A 15,585-nucleotide genomic window follows, 5' to 3' on the forward strand; every position below is an offset into this window, starting at 1 on the left:
AAGGTGAGGTACAGGAGATTGGCAATGATGGAGGATAAGGACTAGTTTTGCCTCCACTCAGGAAGTGAAGTGCCAGCAGTCTGCTCTGGTAGGAGGTGGACATGTGGAGATATGGAAAGTTTGGATATCCATGGTGTAAATGAGACAGCTGGGACTATCAAAATGGAAACTACAATAGTTATTAAATTAATCTGGCCACTCATTATTCTCAGAAGTATTGAAACAATGGTTCATACTTCATAACATTTTTCGTTGGTGTTAATTTTCCAAATCATGTTTCTTAGATAATTCTAAGTATCAATAACTCACAGCACCAATATCCTAGACATATAGTATCTTGGTACAAATCATCACTGTTCACCAATTTAAAATCAGGCAAGATCATCGTAACACACACGAAATACTCAAGGAACTCAGCAGGTCAGGCAGCATTTATGGAGAGAAATAAAGAGCTGCTGTTTTTGGGCTGAGGCACTTCAATAGAACTAGAAAGGAAGGGGGTGGGTGAGGAGAAGGAATATAAGCTGGAAGGTGATAGGTAAACCAAAAACACAGGAAAATCTGCAGATGCTGGAAATCCAAGCAACACGCACAAAATGCTGGAGGAACTCAACAGGCCAGGCAGCATCTATGCAAAAGAGTAAACAGTCAACGTTTTAGGCCGAGACCCTTTATCAGGACTGGAAAAAAAAGATGAGAAGTCAGAGCAAGGGTGGGGGTAGAAGTACAAGGTGGTAGGTCATAGGTGAGTAGGTGAAACTGGGAGCGGGGAGGGGGTGAAGTAAAGAGCTGGGAAGTTGATTGGTGTGAGAGATACAGGGGTGGAGAAGGGAGAAGAGGACAGAAGACCATGGAGAAAGGAAAGGGGAGGAGCATCAGAGGGAGGTGACTGTCAGGTAAGAGGAAAAGGTGAGAGAGAGAAACAGGAATGGGGAATGGTGAAGGAGAGGGTGGGTGTAGTTCCTGCAAGTTCATGCCATTGGGTTGGAGGCTACCCAGACAGACTATAAGACCATACGACGATAAGGTATAGGAGCAGAATTAGGCTATTTGGCCCATCGAGTCTGCTCTGCCATTTCATCATGGTTGATCCAATTTTCCTCTCAGCCAGATCTCCTGCCTCCTCCCCATATCCCTTCATGCCCTGACCAATCAAGAATCTATTAACCTCTGCCTTAAATATACATAAAGAATTGGCTTCCACAGCTGCCAGTGGGAAAAAATTCCACAGATTCATCATTGTCTGGCTAAGTAGAGTTGCTTCTCGAATCTAACCGTGGGCTCATCGTGGCAGAAGAGATGGCCATGGACTGACATGTCAGAACGGGAATGGGAAGTAGAATTGAAATGGGTGGCCACTGAGAGATCCCACTTTTTCTGGCGGATGAAGCACAGGTGCTCAGCGAAGCAGTCTCCCAACTATGATGGGTCCCACCGATTATAGGAGGCCAAACTGGGAACACCGGATAAAGCAGATGACCGCAACCGGCTCACAGGTGAAATGTCACCTCACCTGGAAGGACTGTTTGGAGCCCTCAACGGTAGTGAGGGAGGAGGTGCAGCAGCAAGTGTGGCCCTTGTCCACTTGCAAAAATAAATACCACAAAGGAGATCAGCATGGAGGGACAAATGGTCAAGGGAGTCACGTATGGAACAATCCCTGTGGAAAGTAGAAAGTTGGGGGGAGGAAAAATGTGTTTGTTGATGGAATCGCATTGGAGATGGCAGAAGTTACAGAGAATTATGTGCTTGGCAGAGAAGCTAGTGGGGTGGTAGGTGAGGACCCTATCCTTGGTGGCATGGCAAGAGGATGGGTTGAGGGCAGATGGGCGCGAAATAGAAGAGAGGCGGGTGAGGGCAGCATTGATGGTGGAGGAAAGAATGCCTCTTTCTTTGAAGGAGGACATTTAATTAGTTCTAAATGAAAAACCTTATCCTGAGCTGAGAGCAGATGCAGCAGAAATTGGACTGAGAGAAGTGGATGGCATTTTTACAAGTGACATGGTGGGAAGAAGTATAGTCCAGTAAGCTGTGAGAATCAGTGGATTTATAAAAAGACATCAGTAGATAAACTGTTTCCAGAGACAGAGAGACCGAGAAAGGGGAGGGAGATGTCAGAAATGGACCAGGTAAATTTGAAGGCAGGGTGGAAGTTGGAGACAAAGTTGAAGTCACAAGCTCAGCATGGGTTCAGGAAGCAGTCCCAATGCAGTCATTGATATGGCAGAGGAAAAGTTGGAGAGTGATATTTGTATGGGTTTGGAACATACTGCTCCATGTAGCCAACAGACAGACAGGGATAGCTGGGGCCCATATGAATCCCATGGCTACACATTTGATTTGAAGGAAGTGGGAGGAGCCGAAGGAGAAATTATTGAGAGATGGAGCAGAGTGGTAGGGGAGGGCAACAGGTTAGGTCTGTTGCCTATAAAGAAGCAGAGATCTTTAAGGCAGTCCTGATGCGGGGGGTAGGGGTGTATAGGATCTGGACATCCATTGTGAAAATAAGATATTCAGAGCCAGGGAATTTGAAGTCATTGAAAAGATCCAGAATGTGTGAAGTGTCACAGTTGTAGGAAGGAAGAGACTAAACTGGGTTGGGGGTGGGGTGGATGATAAAACAGAGCCAAGGTATGCAAATATGATTTCAGTAGGCAGAGGTGTGCAGATACTGTATAATGTTGGTGGGACAAGGGTATGCAGATATAATTTTGGTGGGGCAGATGATAGGGAAATGCAGCTGAGAGGAAAGGTAGGTGGAGAGGGAGAAGAGATGAAATGAGAAGCTTGGAGGTGGCTGAAGGGCTGATGAAGGAGTAATCTGATACGAGAACAGAGTGGACCACAGGAGAAATGGAAGGAGGATGGGCACCAGAGGGAGGTGATGGGCAGGTGAGAAGAAGAGTAAGAGGGGAGCTAGAGTAGGGAATGGAAAAGGAGGAGGGGGGAGAAATTACTGGAAGTAGGAGAAATCAATGTTCATACTGAGTGGTTGGTGGCTGTCCAAATGGTGTTACTCCTCCAACCTCCGAGAGGCCTCATCATGGCAGAAAAGGAGGCCATGGATCAACGTGTTGGGATGGGAATTGGGAGAGGAATTAAAATGGTTGGACATTGAGAGATCCTCCCTGTTGCCGATGGAGTGAAGGTGTTCGGCCAAATAGTCCTCCTAAATTCTACGGCGGGTTTCACCAATGCAGAGGAGGTTGCACCGGGAAGCTTCATTAAGTATAATCACAGGAATTCAGAAGTCGTAGGCAGAAATCGAGAACTTCCTAAATTTCTCCTGAGTTACTGACCTTGAATGTCTGGATACCCTGCCATGTACAGCAGTGCCCAAAGTAATGTGGTATTTGTCGTCTCAGATCCAGCAAAGAAAAGATCCAATGAGGTACACAGCAGATTTTGGTCATTAAAACTAGAGTTAGGAGCAGCCTTAAACAACAAGAAATATATTTAAGTGACAACAGATTTAAGTAATATGTAATGAGTTTCAGCTTTAGCTTCCCTGATTACATGGTGCAATCTCACCTACTGAGCCTGTGGTACCAGGAGTTGATGGGGGTGGGTGATTACAGCTGGCTATAATAAACTGCTGGTTGTTTGAGCAAAGATGGCAAACCCACCCTATGTGTCTGTTCTCTCAATGATCAACAAGGGTGCAAAGTCACAGCTCCACTCATTCTTTTGATTTGAGTGGAATCCAATGCTTGTTTGCATTCAATGGTGTTTGGATCAGTTTGCTGCCACCTCAACCAATGCCTGCTCTGGTAATAGGAAGTTTGCTGAGTTAATTAGTTCTGGAATTGGTGTCTTTTGGAGTAAATAGGTGGATTAACTATTATTCATTCTAAGCTTGGTTTAGCAAAAAAAGTAGTGATGAAGAGTGAATCTGAAGAGTAGTGGAATTAAACCAAAACATTTGTTAGTTGTAAATAGATTTAACAAACAGAAATTCCCTGTATTTTTGATGCAAGGGAATGCGAATATTTCACAACTAACTCAAAAATTAGGTTTTCAGGAAGTTAGGGGCATTTTGTGATTAATATTAGAAAAATAAGCAACCTTAAAATTCTCAGAATGCTTTGAGGATTTGTGCTTCCAAAATCCGACATATCAGTACTTTTAAACTTACTGCTCCTCATTCCACAACCTCAATCTATAGCATCTTTGAACAAAGACTCACACTGAGAGCTTTACTATGTGAAAAAAAGCATTGTAAGTTTGTTTAAAGGACAATAGGAAGTCAAAACATTTAAGGACAACTAGAAGGTGATAACTTCCCCATTGCTTAGATGATAAGACCAGAAGATATAAGAGTAGAAGTAGGCCATTTGGCCCATTGAGTCTGCTCTGCCATTCAATCATGGGCTGATCCAATTCTTCCAGTCATCCCCACTCCCCTGCTTTCACCCCATACCCTTTGATGCCCTGGCTAATCAAGAGCCTATCTATGTCTGCCTGAAATACACCAAATGACTTGGCCTCCACAGCCACTCATGGCAACAAATTCCACAGATTTACCACCCGCTGATTAAAGTAATTTCTCCACATCTCAGTTCTAAAAGGACATTCTTCAATCCTGAAGTTGTGCCCTCCTGTCCTAGAATCCCCTACCACAGGTAATAGCATTGCCAGACACCACTGCAAGATATGCTTCTAAAACAAACCAAAAAATATTGGAAATACTCAGCATTTGTCAAAATAGAAACACTATAAACTTCTCAGGTCTATGACCTTTATCAGAATTGGTCATGTCATTATTTTTAATTCCTTGTCATCATCATTATTATGTGCCGTGTCGCATGATGTGGGCGATCATAGTCTGTGACCGTTATTGTTCTTGGCATATTCTACAGAAGTGGTTTGCCATTGCCTTCTGGACAGTGTCTTAACAAGAAATGTGACCACAGCCATTATCAGTACTTTTCAGAGATTGTTTTCTTGGCGTCAGTAATCCCATAACTGAGACTTGATATATGCACCAGTTGCTCATACGACCATCCACCACTTGGTCCCATGGCTTCATGTGACCCTGATTGTGGAGCTAAGCAGATGCTTCACCTTGCCCAAAGTTGACCTGCTGGCCAGCAGAGGGAAGGGGCACCTCACACCTCCTATGATAGAGACTTACCTACATCCCGCAATCCACGTAACCCTGATGATTGATCTTTGGCTGAAATGTTAACTGTTTCACTTTCCAGAAATACCACCTGACCTGCTGAGAGGTTCCGGCCGTCTGTGATTTTCCTTTAGCTTTCTGTATTTAGTATCTGTATTTTTTTTTATTTTTCACATTTCTGAAACAGTGTCATAGATATACTCTTGGTGGTTGTCCTGGTTAGGATAAGAGTCCCGATGAGGAAGGCCAGCAAAAATTTTATAACAGAATCAAGAAAGTCTGAAATAGGGGTATGAGAACATAGCAATAGGAGTCGGTCATATGAACCCTCCAGAGACTGGGTACCAGCTGAGCTGATCTAATGTTGAGACCAACTCTCCCAATTCCACATGATCCTCAACTCCCTTATCAACCTAATATTATCCTGGCTTGGCTGTGAATATTCCAAATGTTCCTGATTCACAGAGTAGAAAATCCACCTCACCTCAATCTTAAATAGTTAACACTTATTCAGGAATGATGCCCCATATTTATTCTCCTGAAGTCTCATCGGTACTTTGACCTTTCCACATAAAAGATTTATTTCATCCCAGAAATCCACCCAGTTCAACTTCTTAAAACCATTTTGATGTAAGCATATCCCTACATAATAAAGGGAACGCAAAGCATGATTTTACCAACATCCTGTACAATTCTAGCAAGACTTCTTAACTTCTGTACTTCAGCAACTTTGCTACAAAGACAGGAATTATAAATGCCTTCTTAACTACTCGTTAACAATCTACGTGTCATACCTGAGAACACCCAGATTTGTCTGTAACAGAGTCCTTTACTCACTCTCTTTAAATGATATTCACTATTTCTATTCCTCCTATCTCAAAATTTAAGTTTACATAAAGCTTCACCTTTTGCATTTGTAATAGGAAGTAGTCAATGAAATCCTTTTGTTCTGATGGGTTCAGTCTCTCCCGGTGCTGCTTGATTTTCTTTTGGAAAAGGTCCTCTAAACTTCTCCGTAAAGCAAACAGATCATTATGTGGGCCTGGCAGATGTCTCACTAATTTTGGAAATGAATTATATAGCTGTAGAAAAAATTAAGTGAAAAGATTAGGGCAACCTTATAGCTTTGACTGATTTAAGCAGAAAACAAATTTTAGTTCATTCAAAGTGAGCAAAGCTTACCTGACCCTGCATCACAAGAGAGTTTTACACTTTTACTACACTTTTCACTTTGAAGTGTTTCCTAACTTCATTTTCGCAAGATCAAACTTTCAAATTATTCTTCCAACTCAAAAGCTCCCTGAACAGCAGAAATTGTTTCTCCAATGCGCCTGACAATTTCTTTATTATGTGAAAACTTTCACAAATACAACATAGACTAGGCGGCCATGCTATTAGATGCAGCTATACACCTGCTCATTAATACAAATATTTAATCAGCCAATGATGTGGCAGCAACTGAATGCACAAAATCATGTATAGATGGTCAAGAGATTCAGTTGTTGTTCAGACCAAGCATCAGAACGGGGAAGAAATGTGATCTAAGTGACTTTGACTGTGGAATAATTGTTGGTGCCAAATGGGGAGATTTGAGTATCTCGATAACTGCTGATTGCCTGGGATTTTAACACACAGCAGTCTCTAGAGTTTACAAAGAATGGTGCAAAAATCATTCAGTGAGCAGTATTTGTAGGTAAAAGCAACTTGTTAATGAGAGAGGTCAGAGGAGAATGTCCACACTGTTTCAAGCTGACAGGAAAGCAGCAGTAACTAAAATAACCATGTACTAACAGTGATGTGCAGAAGAGCCCCTCAAAACGCACAATATGTTGAATCTTAAACTTGATAGGCTACAGCAGCAGAAGACGACCCTGGGTTCCAATCCTGTATCTGATAAGCTGGCCACTGAGTCTGATCTCTCCTCATGTTTCAAACATTGGAATTCAGCTATCATCATTATAAATCTACACTACATTCTTAGCTTCACGGTCAATATTTTCCTGCTGAAGTAGGATGCTTTGAAATGAACACTATTATTTGAAGTTCTCCTGATGAACATTGAAGGTGTATAGGGTCTGGACATACATTACCTATGCATTCTTGTGACTAACTATTCATAAGTAAAATGCAGCATTCCATTCATTTATTTGATTCCTTTCTTTAACTATACATAAGATTCTAATAATCTCTGTGCATCTGTCTGCATTACCATTCATGTAAGGCTTTTATAATTTAGAAAATCCTCTTTTCTCTTTATTTCAGTTATGATGTGAATGTATGTTTTGCACCATTTCTCACTATTTTTTGTCTGATCCATTCACATCACTTGGCAATTAATAGTTCTATTTTGACCACCACCTGGACCTGCCAAATACCCCTTAAGAAGATTCAAGATTCAATTCAAAAACTTTATTGTCATTCTAACCCGTACATCAGCTCTGCAAGGCAGAATGAGACAGCGTTTCCCAGTAGCAGTGCATAACAAACGCAACACTGAATAATAAACATAACAATAATAGTAAAACACAACAGTCACATGTCAGTTAAAAACAAGTTATAAGTGTCCAGTGCAAGTTAAAAGTGTCCACAGCAGAGTCAGGTAGAGCAGCTATTTAGCAGTCTGACTGCCTGTGGGTGGAAGCTGTTTAGTAGCCTTGTGGTTTTAGTTTTGATGCTCCTGTAACATTTACCTGATGGCAGAAGAACAAACAGTTCATGGAGAGGGTGTGAGGGGTCTTTAATGATGTGTCTTCTGGAGGCATCGACTCTGAAAGAGGTCTTGCACAGAAGGTACAGAAACCCCAATAACCTTCTCTGCTCCCCTAACCACCCTCTGCAAGGTTTTTTTGTCGGCAGCACTGCAGCTGGAGTACCAGGTTGTGATGCAAAAGGTCAGCACACTCTCAACCACGCCTCTGTAGGATGTAGTTAAGATGTTAATGGGGAGTGATGCTTGTTTAAGCTTCCTCAAAAAGTGCAATCTCTGCTGGGCTCGTTTCACAATCCCAGTGGTGTTCCTGGGCCAGGTGAGATTGTCCTAGATCTGCACCCCAAGGAACTTGATGTTTTCCACTTTCTCCACTGTGGAGCTGCTGATGCTGAGGGGTGTGTGCTCAGGCTGAGACCGTCTGAAATCAACGATCATCTCCTTGGTTTTGGTGACATTAAACATCAAGTTGTTGTCACTGCACCAGCTCTCTAGGTGTTTAACCTCCTCCCTGTACATTGTTTCATCATTTTTGCTGATGAGCCCCACCACTGTGGTATCATCAGCAAATTTAATGATCAAGTTCTCCTCGAGTCTGGTTGCAAAGTCATGTGTTAGCAGTGTGAACAGCAATGGGATAAGTACACAGCCTTGTGGGGATCCAGTGCTCAGTGTGATGGAGTCAGAGATGTTCCTGCCAACATGGACTGACTGTGGTCTCTCTGTCAAGAAATCCAGAATCCAGTGACACATGGCAGTGTTAAGGCCAAGCAGCGAAAGTTTCTCCACTAGTCTCTGTGGGATGATGGTATTGAATGCTGAACTGAAATCAATGTACAGGATTCTGGCATATGTGCCTTTGTTGTCCAAGTGAGAGAGAACTGTGTGCAGTGTGGTGGATACTGTGTCCTCTATGGAGAGATCTGGACGATAAGCAAACTGTAGAGGATCCAGCGATAAGGGGAGGCTGTCTGTGATATGAGGCTTGACAAGCCGTTCAAAACATTTCATCACTATGGGGGTCAGGGCGACGGGACGGTAATCATTTAGACAGGCTACTACTGATTTCTTTGATACAGGGATGATTGTGGAGGTTTTGAAGCATCTGGGGACAATGGGAGATGTTGAAAATGTCTTTCAGGACATCTGCTAATACATCAGCACATTGCTTGAGCACACGTCCAGGGATGTTGTCGGGACATCCCGCTTTTCATGGGTTAACCCTGGCAAGGGTCCTCGGTGTTTGCTCTGAATCAATGATTGGAGCTGGCTGGTCAGATGGTAAGAAGGGACTGGCTCTCCCCCTTGCTGTTGTGTTTGACATTAGTAAAGTAGAATTTTTTTTTACCAACAACCCAGAGTTTTCTGTGGCCATCACTATTATTGTTAAAGTCAAATTCTGGTTTAATTAATCTGGATTTAAATTCAGTAACTACCACTGTGGGTCCCCCCCCCCACTCCCCCTCAGTCTTTAGGTCATTTGCCTAAGCTCCTGGGTTACTGGGATAGGTAAACTAACTGCTGTGCCTTCAGCCAATTTAATACCCAGATTAATTTTATTCACTCAATACGTTAAATATCTATGGTGAGAGGCATTATGAAATGTCTTCTGGAAGTCTGTATGAACGAAATTCACTGGCATTTATTGTCTATTATGAAGGTCACCTACAGTCCCTTTCTCAGATTAATGCGATGCTTGGTTCATTGGCATCTTCTCAACCACAATATATCTGATTCTATTGCAGAAGTCACCACATCATTCCAGGCAGGGTTAGTCTTCCCTGAGCACTCCTTTCACAAAGTGCACTCAGCATGCTTGATTAGCTGAAGACAATAACAAGTTTACCCTGATTTTCATTAAAAAATGGGGGAATTTTACTTTCAAGTTAGAATCAGCACAACTCAAGCAAAGCAACATTCTGGAGTTCTTTTGAGTATTTTAGCTTTATTGCTCAGCTCTTACTGTTCAGGACAATTTTACAATAACCTGTCTTCTTGAATACAGACTACGTGGAATTGTCGGGTGGAGAGTTCCAAAGTTTCTGATGCAGATATGGAAAATTGATAATAAAGCAGTATTGAAAATGTGAAAATAGAACAGTGGTTCAATGTAAAGAACAGACACGAGGAAATCTGCAGCTGCTGGAAATTCAAACACACACAAAATGCTGGTGGGACAATTTGTTATTGCTAAAAACAAATATTCATGGAGTCACTAAACCTCAAGCAGTATTTACCATTATTATCACCAAATATCCAGTGTTCACTCACAAATGACAGAAGAAAAATTATAAGCAAACCAGAACCAATGGCAATTGTCCCAATCATTTACTAACCAAATACTGGTGTGTCCACCAGATTTGCAGGTATTTCAAAACCTACCATTCAATATTACATGTTCTTGCAACCAATGTGAAACCAGACATTTCCTGTGAAAACATCTCACTTTTCTTCTGTTGTAAAAAATCATTTGCTACTTCATTTGGCAGTAAAGATAATCATTATGTATCTTTTTATTATGGGTGAGGTTTAAAGGATAGAGGAACGGCACTGAATGTCACATGCTAACAAAAATTTTGCACGTGCTATCTTGGGCATGTGTGCCATAAGTTTGTCATCCTGCACTACAACTTGAAACTAGAGTTTGAAATTAGACTTATAAATTGTTAACATAAATGTATCTCATGAATTTCCATAGATTGTGCATGATTAGTTATGGTAGCATAAACTCTTTTCATATTAAAAGATTTAATTTCAGTCAAATACTTTTTCACTTTCCAAAATTCAATATTTAAAAATATTACTCACAAATATAACCATACCTGAACCCAAATACTCTCCGAAAGATTTGAAAATTTGTCAACTAAAAGACGGACTTCTTGTAAATCAGCATGGGTACCAGTACCGTCGTATTGTTCTCCGAAAACAATTGAACAGATTATATTTACAATTGATATATTTATCTTGGTTTGGGGATTGAATGGTTGTCCTGAAAACAGAACACACTGAATGTTAAAAGCTATTCTCAATAGCCCATTCATTTCACAATGTATGAATGTAGTACATACTTTTTTAAATATGGTTTATGTAGTTTGCAATTTATGTTCAAAGCTAACTAATAATTAAAGTTGAGTAACTAGGATATTGCATCACATTTACTTGATTCAGGCAGTCTTCAAAAAAACAATAGGAACTAGTTGTTCCTGCATGCTCCAACAGGTGGATTTAGGACATGTTGGAGGTATCAATATATACAGTTCTTCATAACATTTAGCTAGAATATCAGGCAACCTCATACTCCTTCATCCATACACAGCATCTTCCCTTCAAGAATTTGCAGGGAAATAGGACAGTATTCAAGCATAATGGAGATGGGATAGAATGTCACTTTGCATGCATTGGCAATGTGGACCACGATGACAGAAATAGAAGCAATGACTAAAATCAAGGGAAGGATCAGAATTAAGCTTATAATTATTGATATGTCATGATCTTTGTTGTTTTAATGCAACAGTACAGTGCAAGACATAAAATTATTATAAGCTATGATATTACATAAATATATAGAATAAAAGAAGAATAATGAGGCAGTTTTCATAGACCATTCAGAAATCTAATGGCAAAGGGGAAGAAACTCTTCCTAGAACATTAAATGTGGGTCTTCAGGCTCATGGGCCTTCTCCCTAATGATAGTAATGAGAAGAAGACTTGTCCCCGATATCCTTAATGACAGATGCTACCTTCTTGAGGTATTTGCTAGTGTAAAGGGGGTTTCTTTTTTTTTCTTTGTTACTGTTGGGAAAGGGTTTCCTTTTGTTAACTAGCAGGAATGCTAATTTACTGATAACGAGAATGGTATTCCTTTGTAAACCAAATGGGGATTAATGTTCTTTCTTCTGAGTCTGTAAACTTTTGCTGACGGGCTTTTGGGCAGATCGGCGCGAGGGGGTCGAGAGAGAGGACTCAATGCTCTAAGCTGGGCGAGGATCGGACCCCAAAGGGGGGTCCGAGGCCGGGAGATTCTCTGAGGGTGGGGGATGAAGCCAGATGTGCTTGGTTGACCACTCGGAGGGTCCTGAGCTGTTTGGAGAGTCGAGGAGTTCGGAGGGTCCTGAGCTACGAGTCGAGGAGTTCGGAGGGGATCGAATGGTGGCCAGAAGACTTCAGTAATTGAGCTCCAACGGTTGTGCACGAAGTGGTTTGGACTTTGATAAGTTTGGCGCCTTTTCTTTAATTTTCTCTTCATATATACTGTATCGTTATTAATCACTTAGTTATAGTAACCTTTATAAATTGTACTCATTTAATCGCATATGGTGTACTGTCTGGTTTTGGGCGAGGTGGGGACATCACACAGCATCCACACCAGCTGATTACCCAGTTTGGCGGGGCCGAAGGCTGCTCCCCCTAGATAAGAACGAGCTGAGCAAACCTGAGGCGACCCAGGGGGTTACACTAGTGGAGTGGGTTGTGCCTATGATGGAGTTGGCTGAGTCCATGTCCCTCTGCCGCTTCTTTGAATTCTGGAAATAGGCAGTGATGAAACTAGTCAGAATGCTCTCCGTGTTATATCTGCAGAAATTTACAAGAGTCTTTGGTGACATACTACATCTCCTCAGAATCCAAATAATGAATAGCTGACAGTGTGCCTTTATTATTGCATCAATGAGTTAGTGTCAAAGTAAATCATCTGAGATGTTGACACCTAAGACCTTAAAGCTGTTCGACCTTTCCAGTGTTGACCCCTCAATGAGGACTGGTGTGTGCACTCCTAAGTTTCCCTTCCTAATGTCCACAATCTGTTGCTTGATCTAGCAGATGTTGAGTGTAAGGTTGTTGTGACACCACTCAATAAACCAATCTATCTCGCCCCTGTATGCCACCTTGTCACAACCAGAGATTCTACCAACAACATCAGCAAATGTATGGATGTGCCTAGATACACAATCATGAGTGTGCTGAGGGTAGAACAGCGAGCAAGGCATGCATTCTTGAGGTGTGCCAGTGTTGATTGTCAGTGAGGAGGAAGTGATTAATACTGATTTGCATCGAACATGCTCTCCCGATTAGGAAGTCGAGGATCGCATTGCAGAGGGACATATGGAGGCCCAGGTTTTGAAGTTTGTTGATTGGTACTGAGGCTGTAATTTAAAACCTTAAGACATAGGAGCAGAATTAAGCCATTCAGCCCACTGAGCCCATGACTGATTCCAGATCCCACTCAATCCCGTTCGCCTGCCTTCTTGCCATATCTTTGGATCCCCTGACGGATTAAGAAACGAACATCAGGAAGGCATCAGGGTGCACTATCTGTGACTGCTAATAATGGTGCTTAGCTCCTCCTGTGTTCTCTTTATGTTTGACAGTGGTGGAATGTACACAGAAATCAAGATAACGGTGGAAGAACTCCTTTGGCTGATGGAATGGATGATGTTTGACAGCTGCATGTTCCAGGTCAGGGGAGCAGGAATGAGGCAGAAATGCCACCTCTGTGCAATATGATACTTTAATCATGAAGCAAATACCACCACCTCTGCATTTGCCCGAATCTGCTGTCCAGTCTATGTGGTGGAAGGTGAAGCCCTGAGGTTGGAGTGCTCTGTCTGAAATGCTGAGGGCGAGCCGGGTCTGTGGAACAGTGTGCATAACAGTTCCCGGTGTCCTGCTGGCACTGCACTCTTGCTCTGAGGCCTTTAGTTTTTCCTTCCAGATTCTGAGAAAAGGGATGGGGAGGAGGGGTTTCCCTGGAATAACACCACTGAAACAGTGACATCAGAACCTGAACAACTCAGCCCATCAGATAAATTTTATGTCTTTTTAAAAAATATTTATATGTTGAGATGGATACTCATTGTCCTGGGTAGGAGATCTTATGTTTTCTAAGCTTGATTTCTAAACACGCAGCAACTACCACTTGAAAGATCAAAAACAGACGCAAGTAAACTTCTAATGCTGCACATATGTGCAGATTGCTGCTGATTCCACTGACTGTTTTCTCCCATCCACTGTTTGAACAAGAAACTTCATTCTTTGAAATTGTAAATGATTCAGACATCAACTCAAGTAAGCACCAGAAGGCAGCAACAACTACTCATTGCACATTCTTCTTACTATGGGGATCTGCTGTAGTTTATTCTGATTAATGCTGGCAAAGTCGTTCCTTGTGTTCCATGTCACGTTGCTACCAAAGGTTCTGAAGGTTATTAGATTTTTCTTTTGCTTTACCCATACTCCAGGCACATGCTTTCTGTGTCATTTACCCTTGCAATTGCCACCACATGATTTTTCTTTCACTGGAGGAGGAATTGCCAATCCTGTATTCATATAGAGCTTTCACATGTTCACAGCAAGTGAGCTGTTTTGTAAGTCAACACACTGGAGTTCTGTAGCAGAAGCAACACAGAAAAAAACACTTGGTGAACTCAGTGGGTCTAGCAGCATCTATGGAGGGAGATGGACAACTGACGTTTCAGACTGAACCCTTCATCTGCACAGTCCTCTGACAGCCACCTGAAGATCCACTAATAGGTAACTTGTACAGATCTTCATACTTTACTCGAGTGTTCACACTACTAATAAAGAACTGTAGATTCCCGAAAACTAAAACAGAAGCAGATATTGCTGAAATACTCAGGAAATCTGACAATGAAAAGAAATCACAGTCAATATTTGAGGTCAAAGACTGGAATTCTGTATGCTGACTAAAGGTCTCCAACCATTAGCTTTTTTTTTCCCCAACGTGCCAACTGCTGAATGTTTCAAAATTATTTGTTTTGATGTAGAGGTAACAGTTCAGATTATTGCTTCACTTTTCAATTTGATAGTTTATGTGCACTAACAGGGCATATATTAAAATCTTTAATAAAGTACGAAGTGTTGATATGAGATTGAATGTAACAAAGCAGTGAAGAGGTGTGAGTAAGGAAGGCCCCAGAAAATCAGCTAGGAACTTTTAGTTGCTAAATTATATAAATAAATTGATTCCTGGTATCTGGATCTCAGACTCTTTAACTAACTTGCTGGTTCTTTTTACAGACTACCTACTTGTGGTGAACTACATATACCTGTCTGGACACGCGCCCCCTCCCCCACCCCTGCTGACTGCTCCTGTGGCTCCTCCCACGGACCCCGGTATAAAGGCGATTGGAGACACCACCCCAGCCTCAGTCTCCAGGATGCATTGTGGTGGTCAATTGCTGCTTGTTCTTTCCAATAAAGAAAATTGGCTTTCCAGCCAATAAAAGCTGGAAGAAACATTCCGCCTCACGTCTCCAAGAGTTATTGATGGTGCATCACTACTAAAAAGATATTTTTAAAAAGCACTAGAAGTTATATCACTATTTGCTGCCCTTAAGAACGTAGTAATCTGTGCTGGGAGTTTTCCATCACACCAGTATCGACTACAAAAAGTATCCATTTGAAAGGATATCTGGTAACCCATGAAGGAGTTAAAAAAGCTGGAATATGCAGCTATGAGCAAAAATTATTATGCTCCAGCTCTTCTGCTTGGGACAGTTGATTGAGTTGTCTGAAATTGCAAACTCAGATAGACTAAATAACAAGGTCATATAGTATTTCATGTAGTACCAGAGACAAAAATGAGCATGGATTTAAATTCATAGGTAAAACAAATAGAGTGGAAATGAGGAAAATTTATTTAACCAGAGAGTAATAGGAATTTGCAATGCACTGGCTGAGACTTTTGTTAGGGTGGAAACTCTCATCAGTTTTGCAAGGTAAACGGATGTTGATTTGA

At 41.7% G+C, this 15,585-nt stretch overlaps 1 protein-coding gene across 2 annotated transcripts in view; it reads right to left on the reverse strand.

The window, feature by feature from the left end:
* Positions 1 to 15,585, reverse strand: part of LOC132401938 (cytochrome P450 2J2-like) — a 119,570-nt gene that overhangs the window by 97,053 nt on the left and 6,932 nt on the right. For both annotated transcript variants that reach the window (XR_009514756.1, XM_059984307.1), the window contains exons 4-6: positions 10,652 to 10,818; positions 6,028 to 6,204; positions 3,300 to 3,435 (exon numbers count right to left, since the gene is read on the reverse strand). Coding sequence is in view for 1 of the 2 variants with exons in the window: in XM_059984307.1 (XP_059840290.1) it covers positions 3,300 to 3,435; positions 6,028 to 6,204; positions 10,652 to 10,818 (480 nt within the window). In the remaining variant the exon portion in view is untranslated. The remainder of the gene's footprint in view (positions 1 to 3,299; positions 3,436 to 6,027; positions 6,205 to 10,651; positions 10,819 to 15,585) is intronic.

Source organism: Hypanus sabinus, chromosome 11 (genome assembly GCF_030144855.1).
Source record: "Hypanus sabinus isolate sHypSab1 chromosome 11, sHypSab1.hap1, whole genome shotgun sequence".
NCBI classification, from domain to species: domain Eukaryota; kingdom Metazoa; phylum Chordata; class Chondrichthyes; order Myliobatiformes; family Dasyatidae; genus Hypanus; species Hypanus sabinus.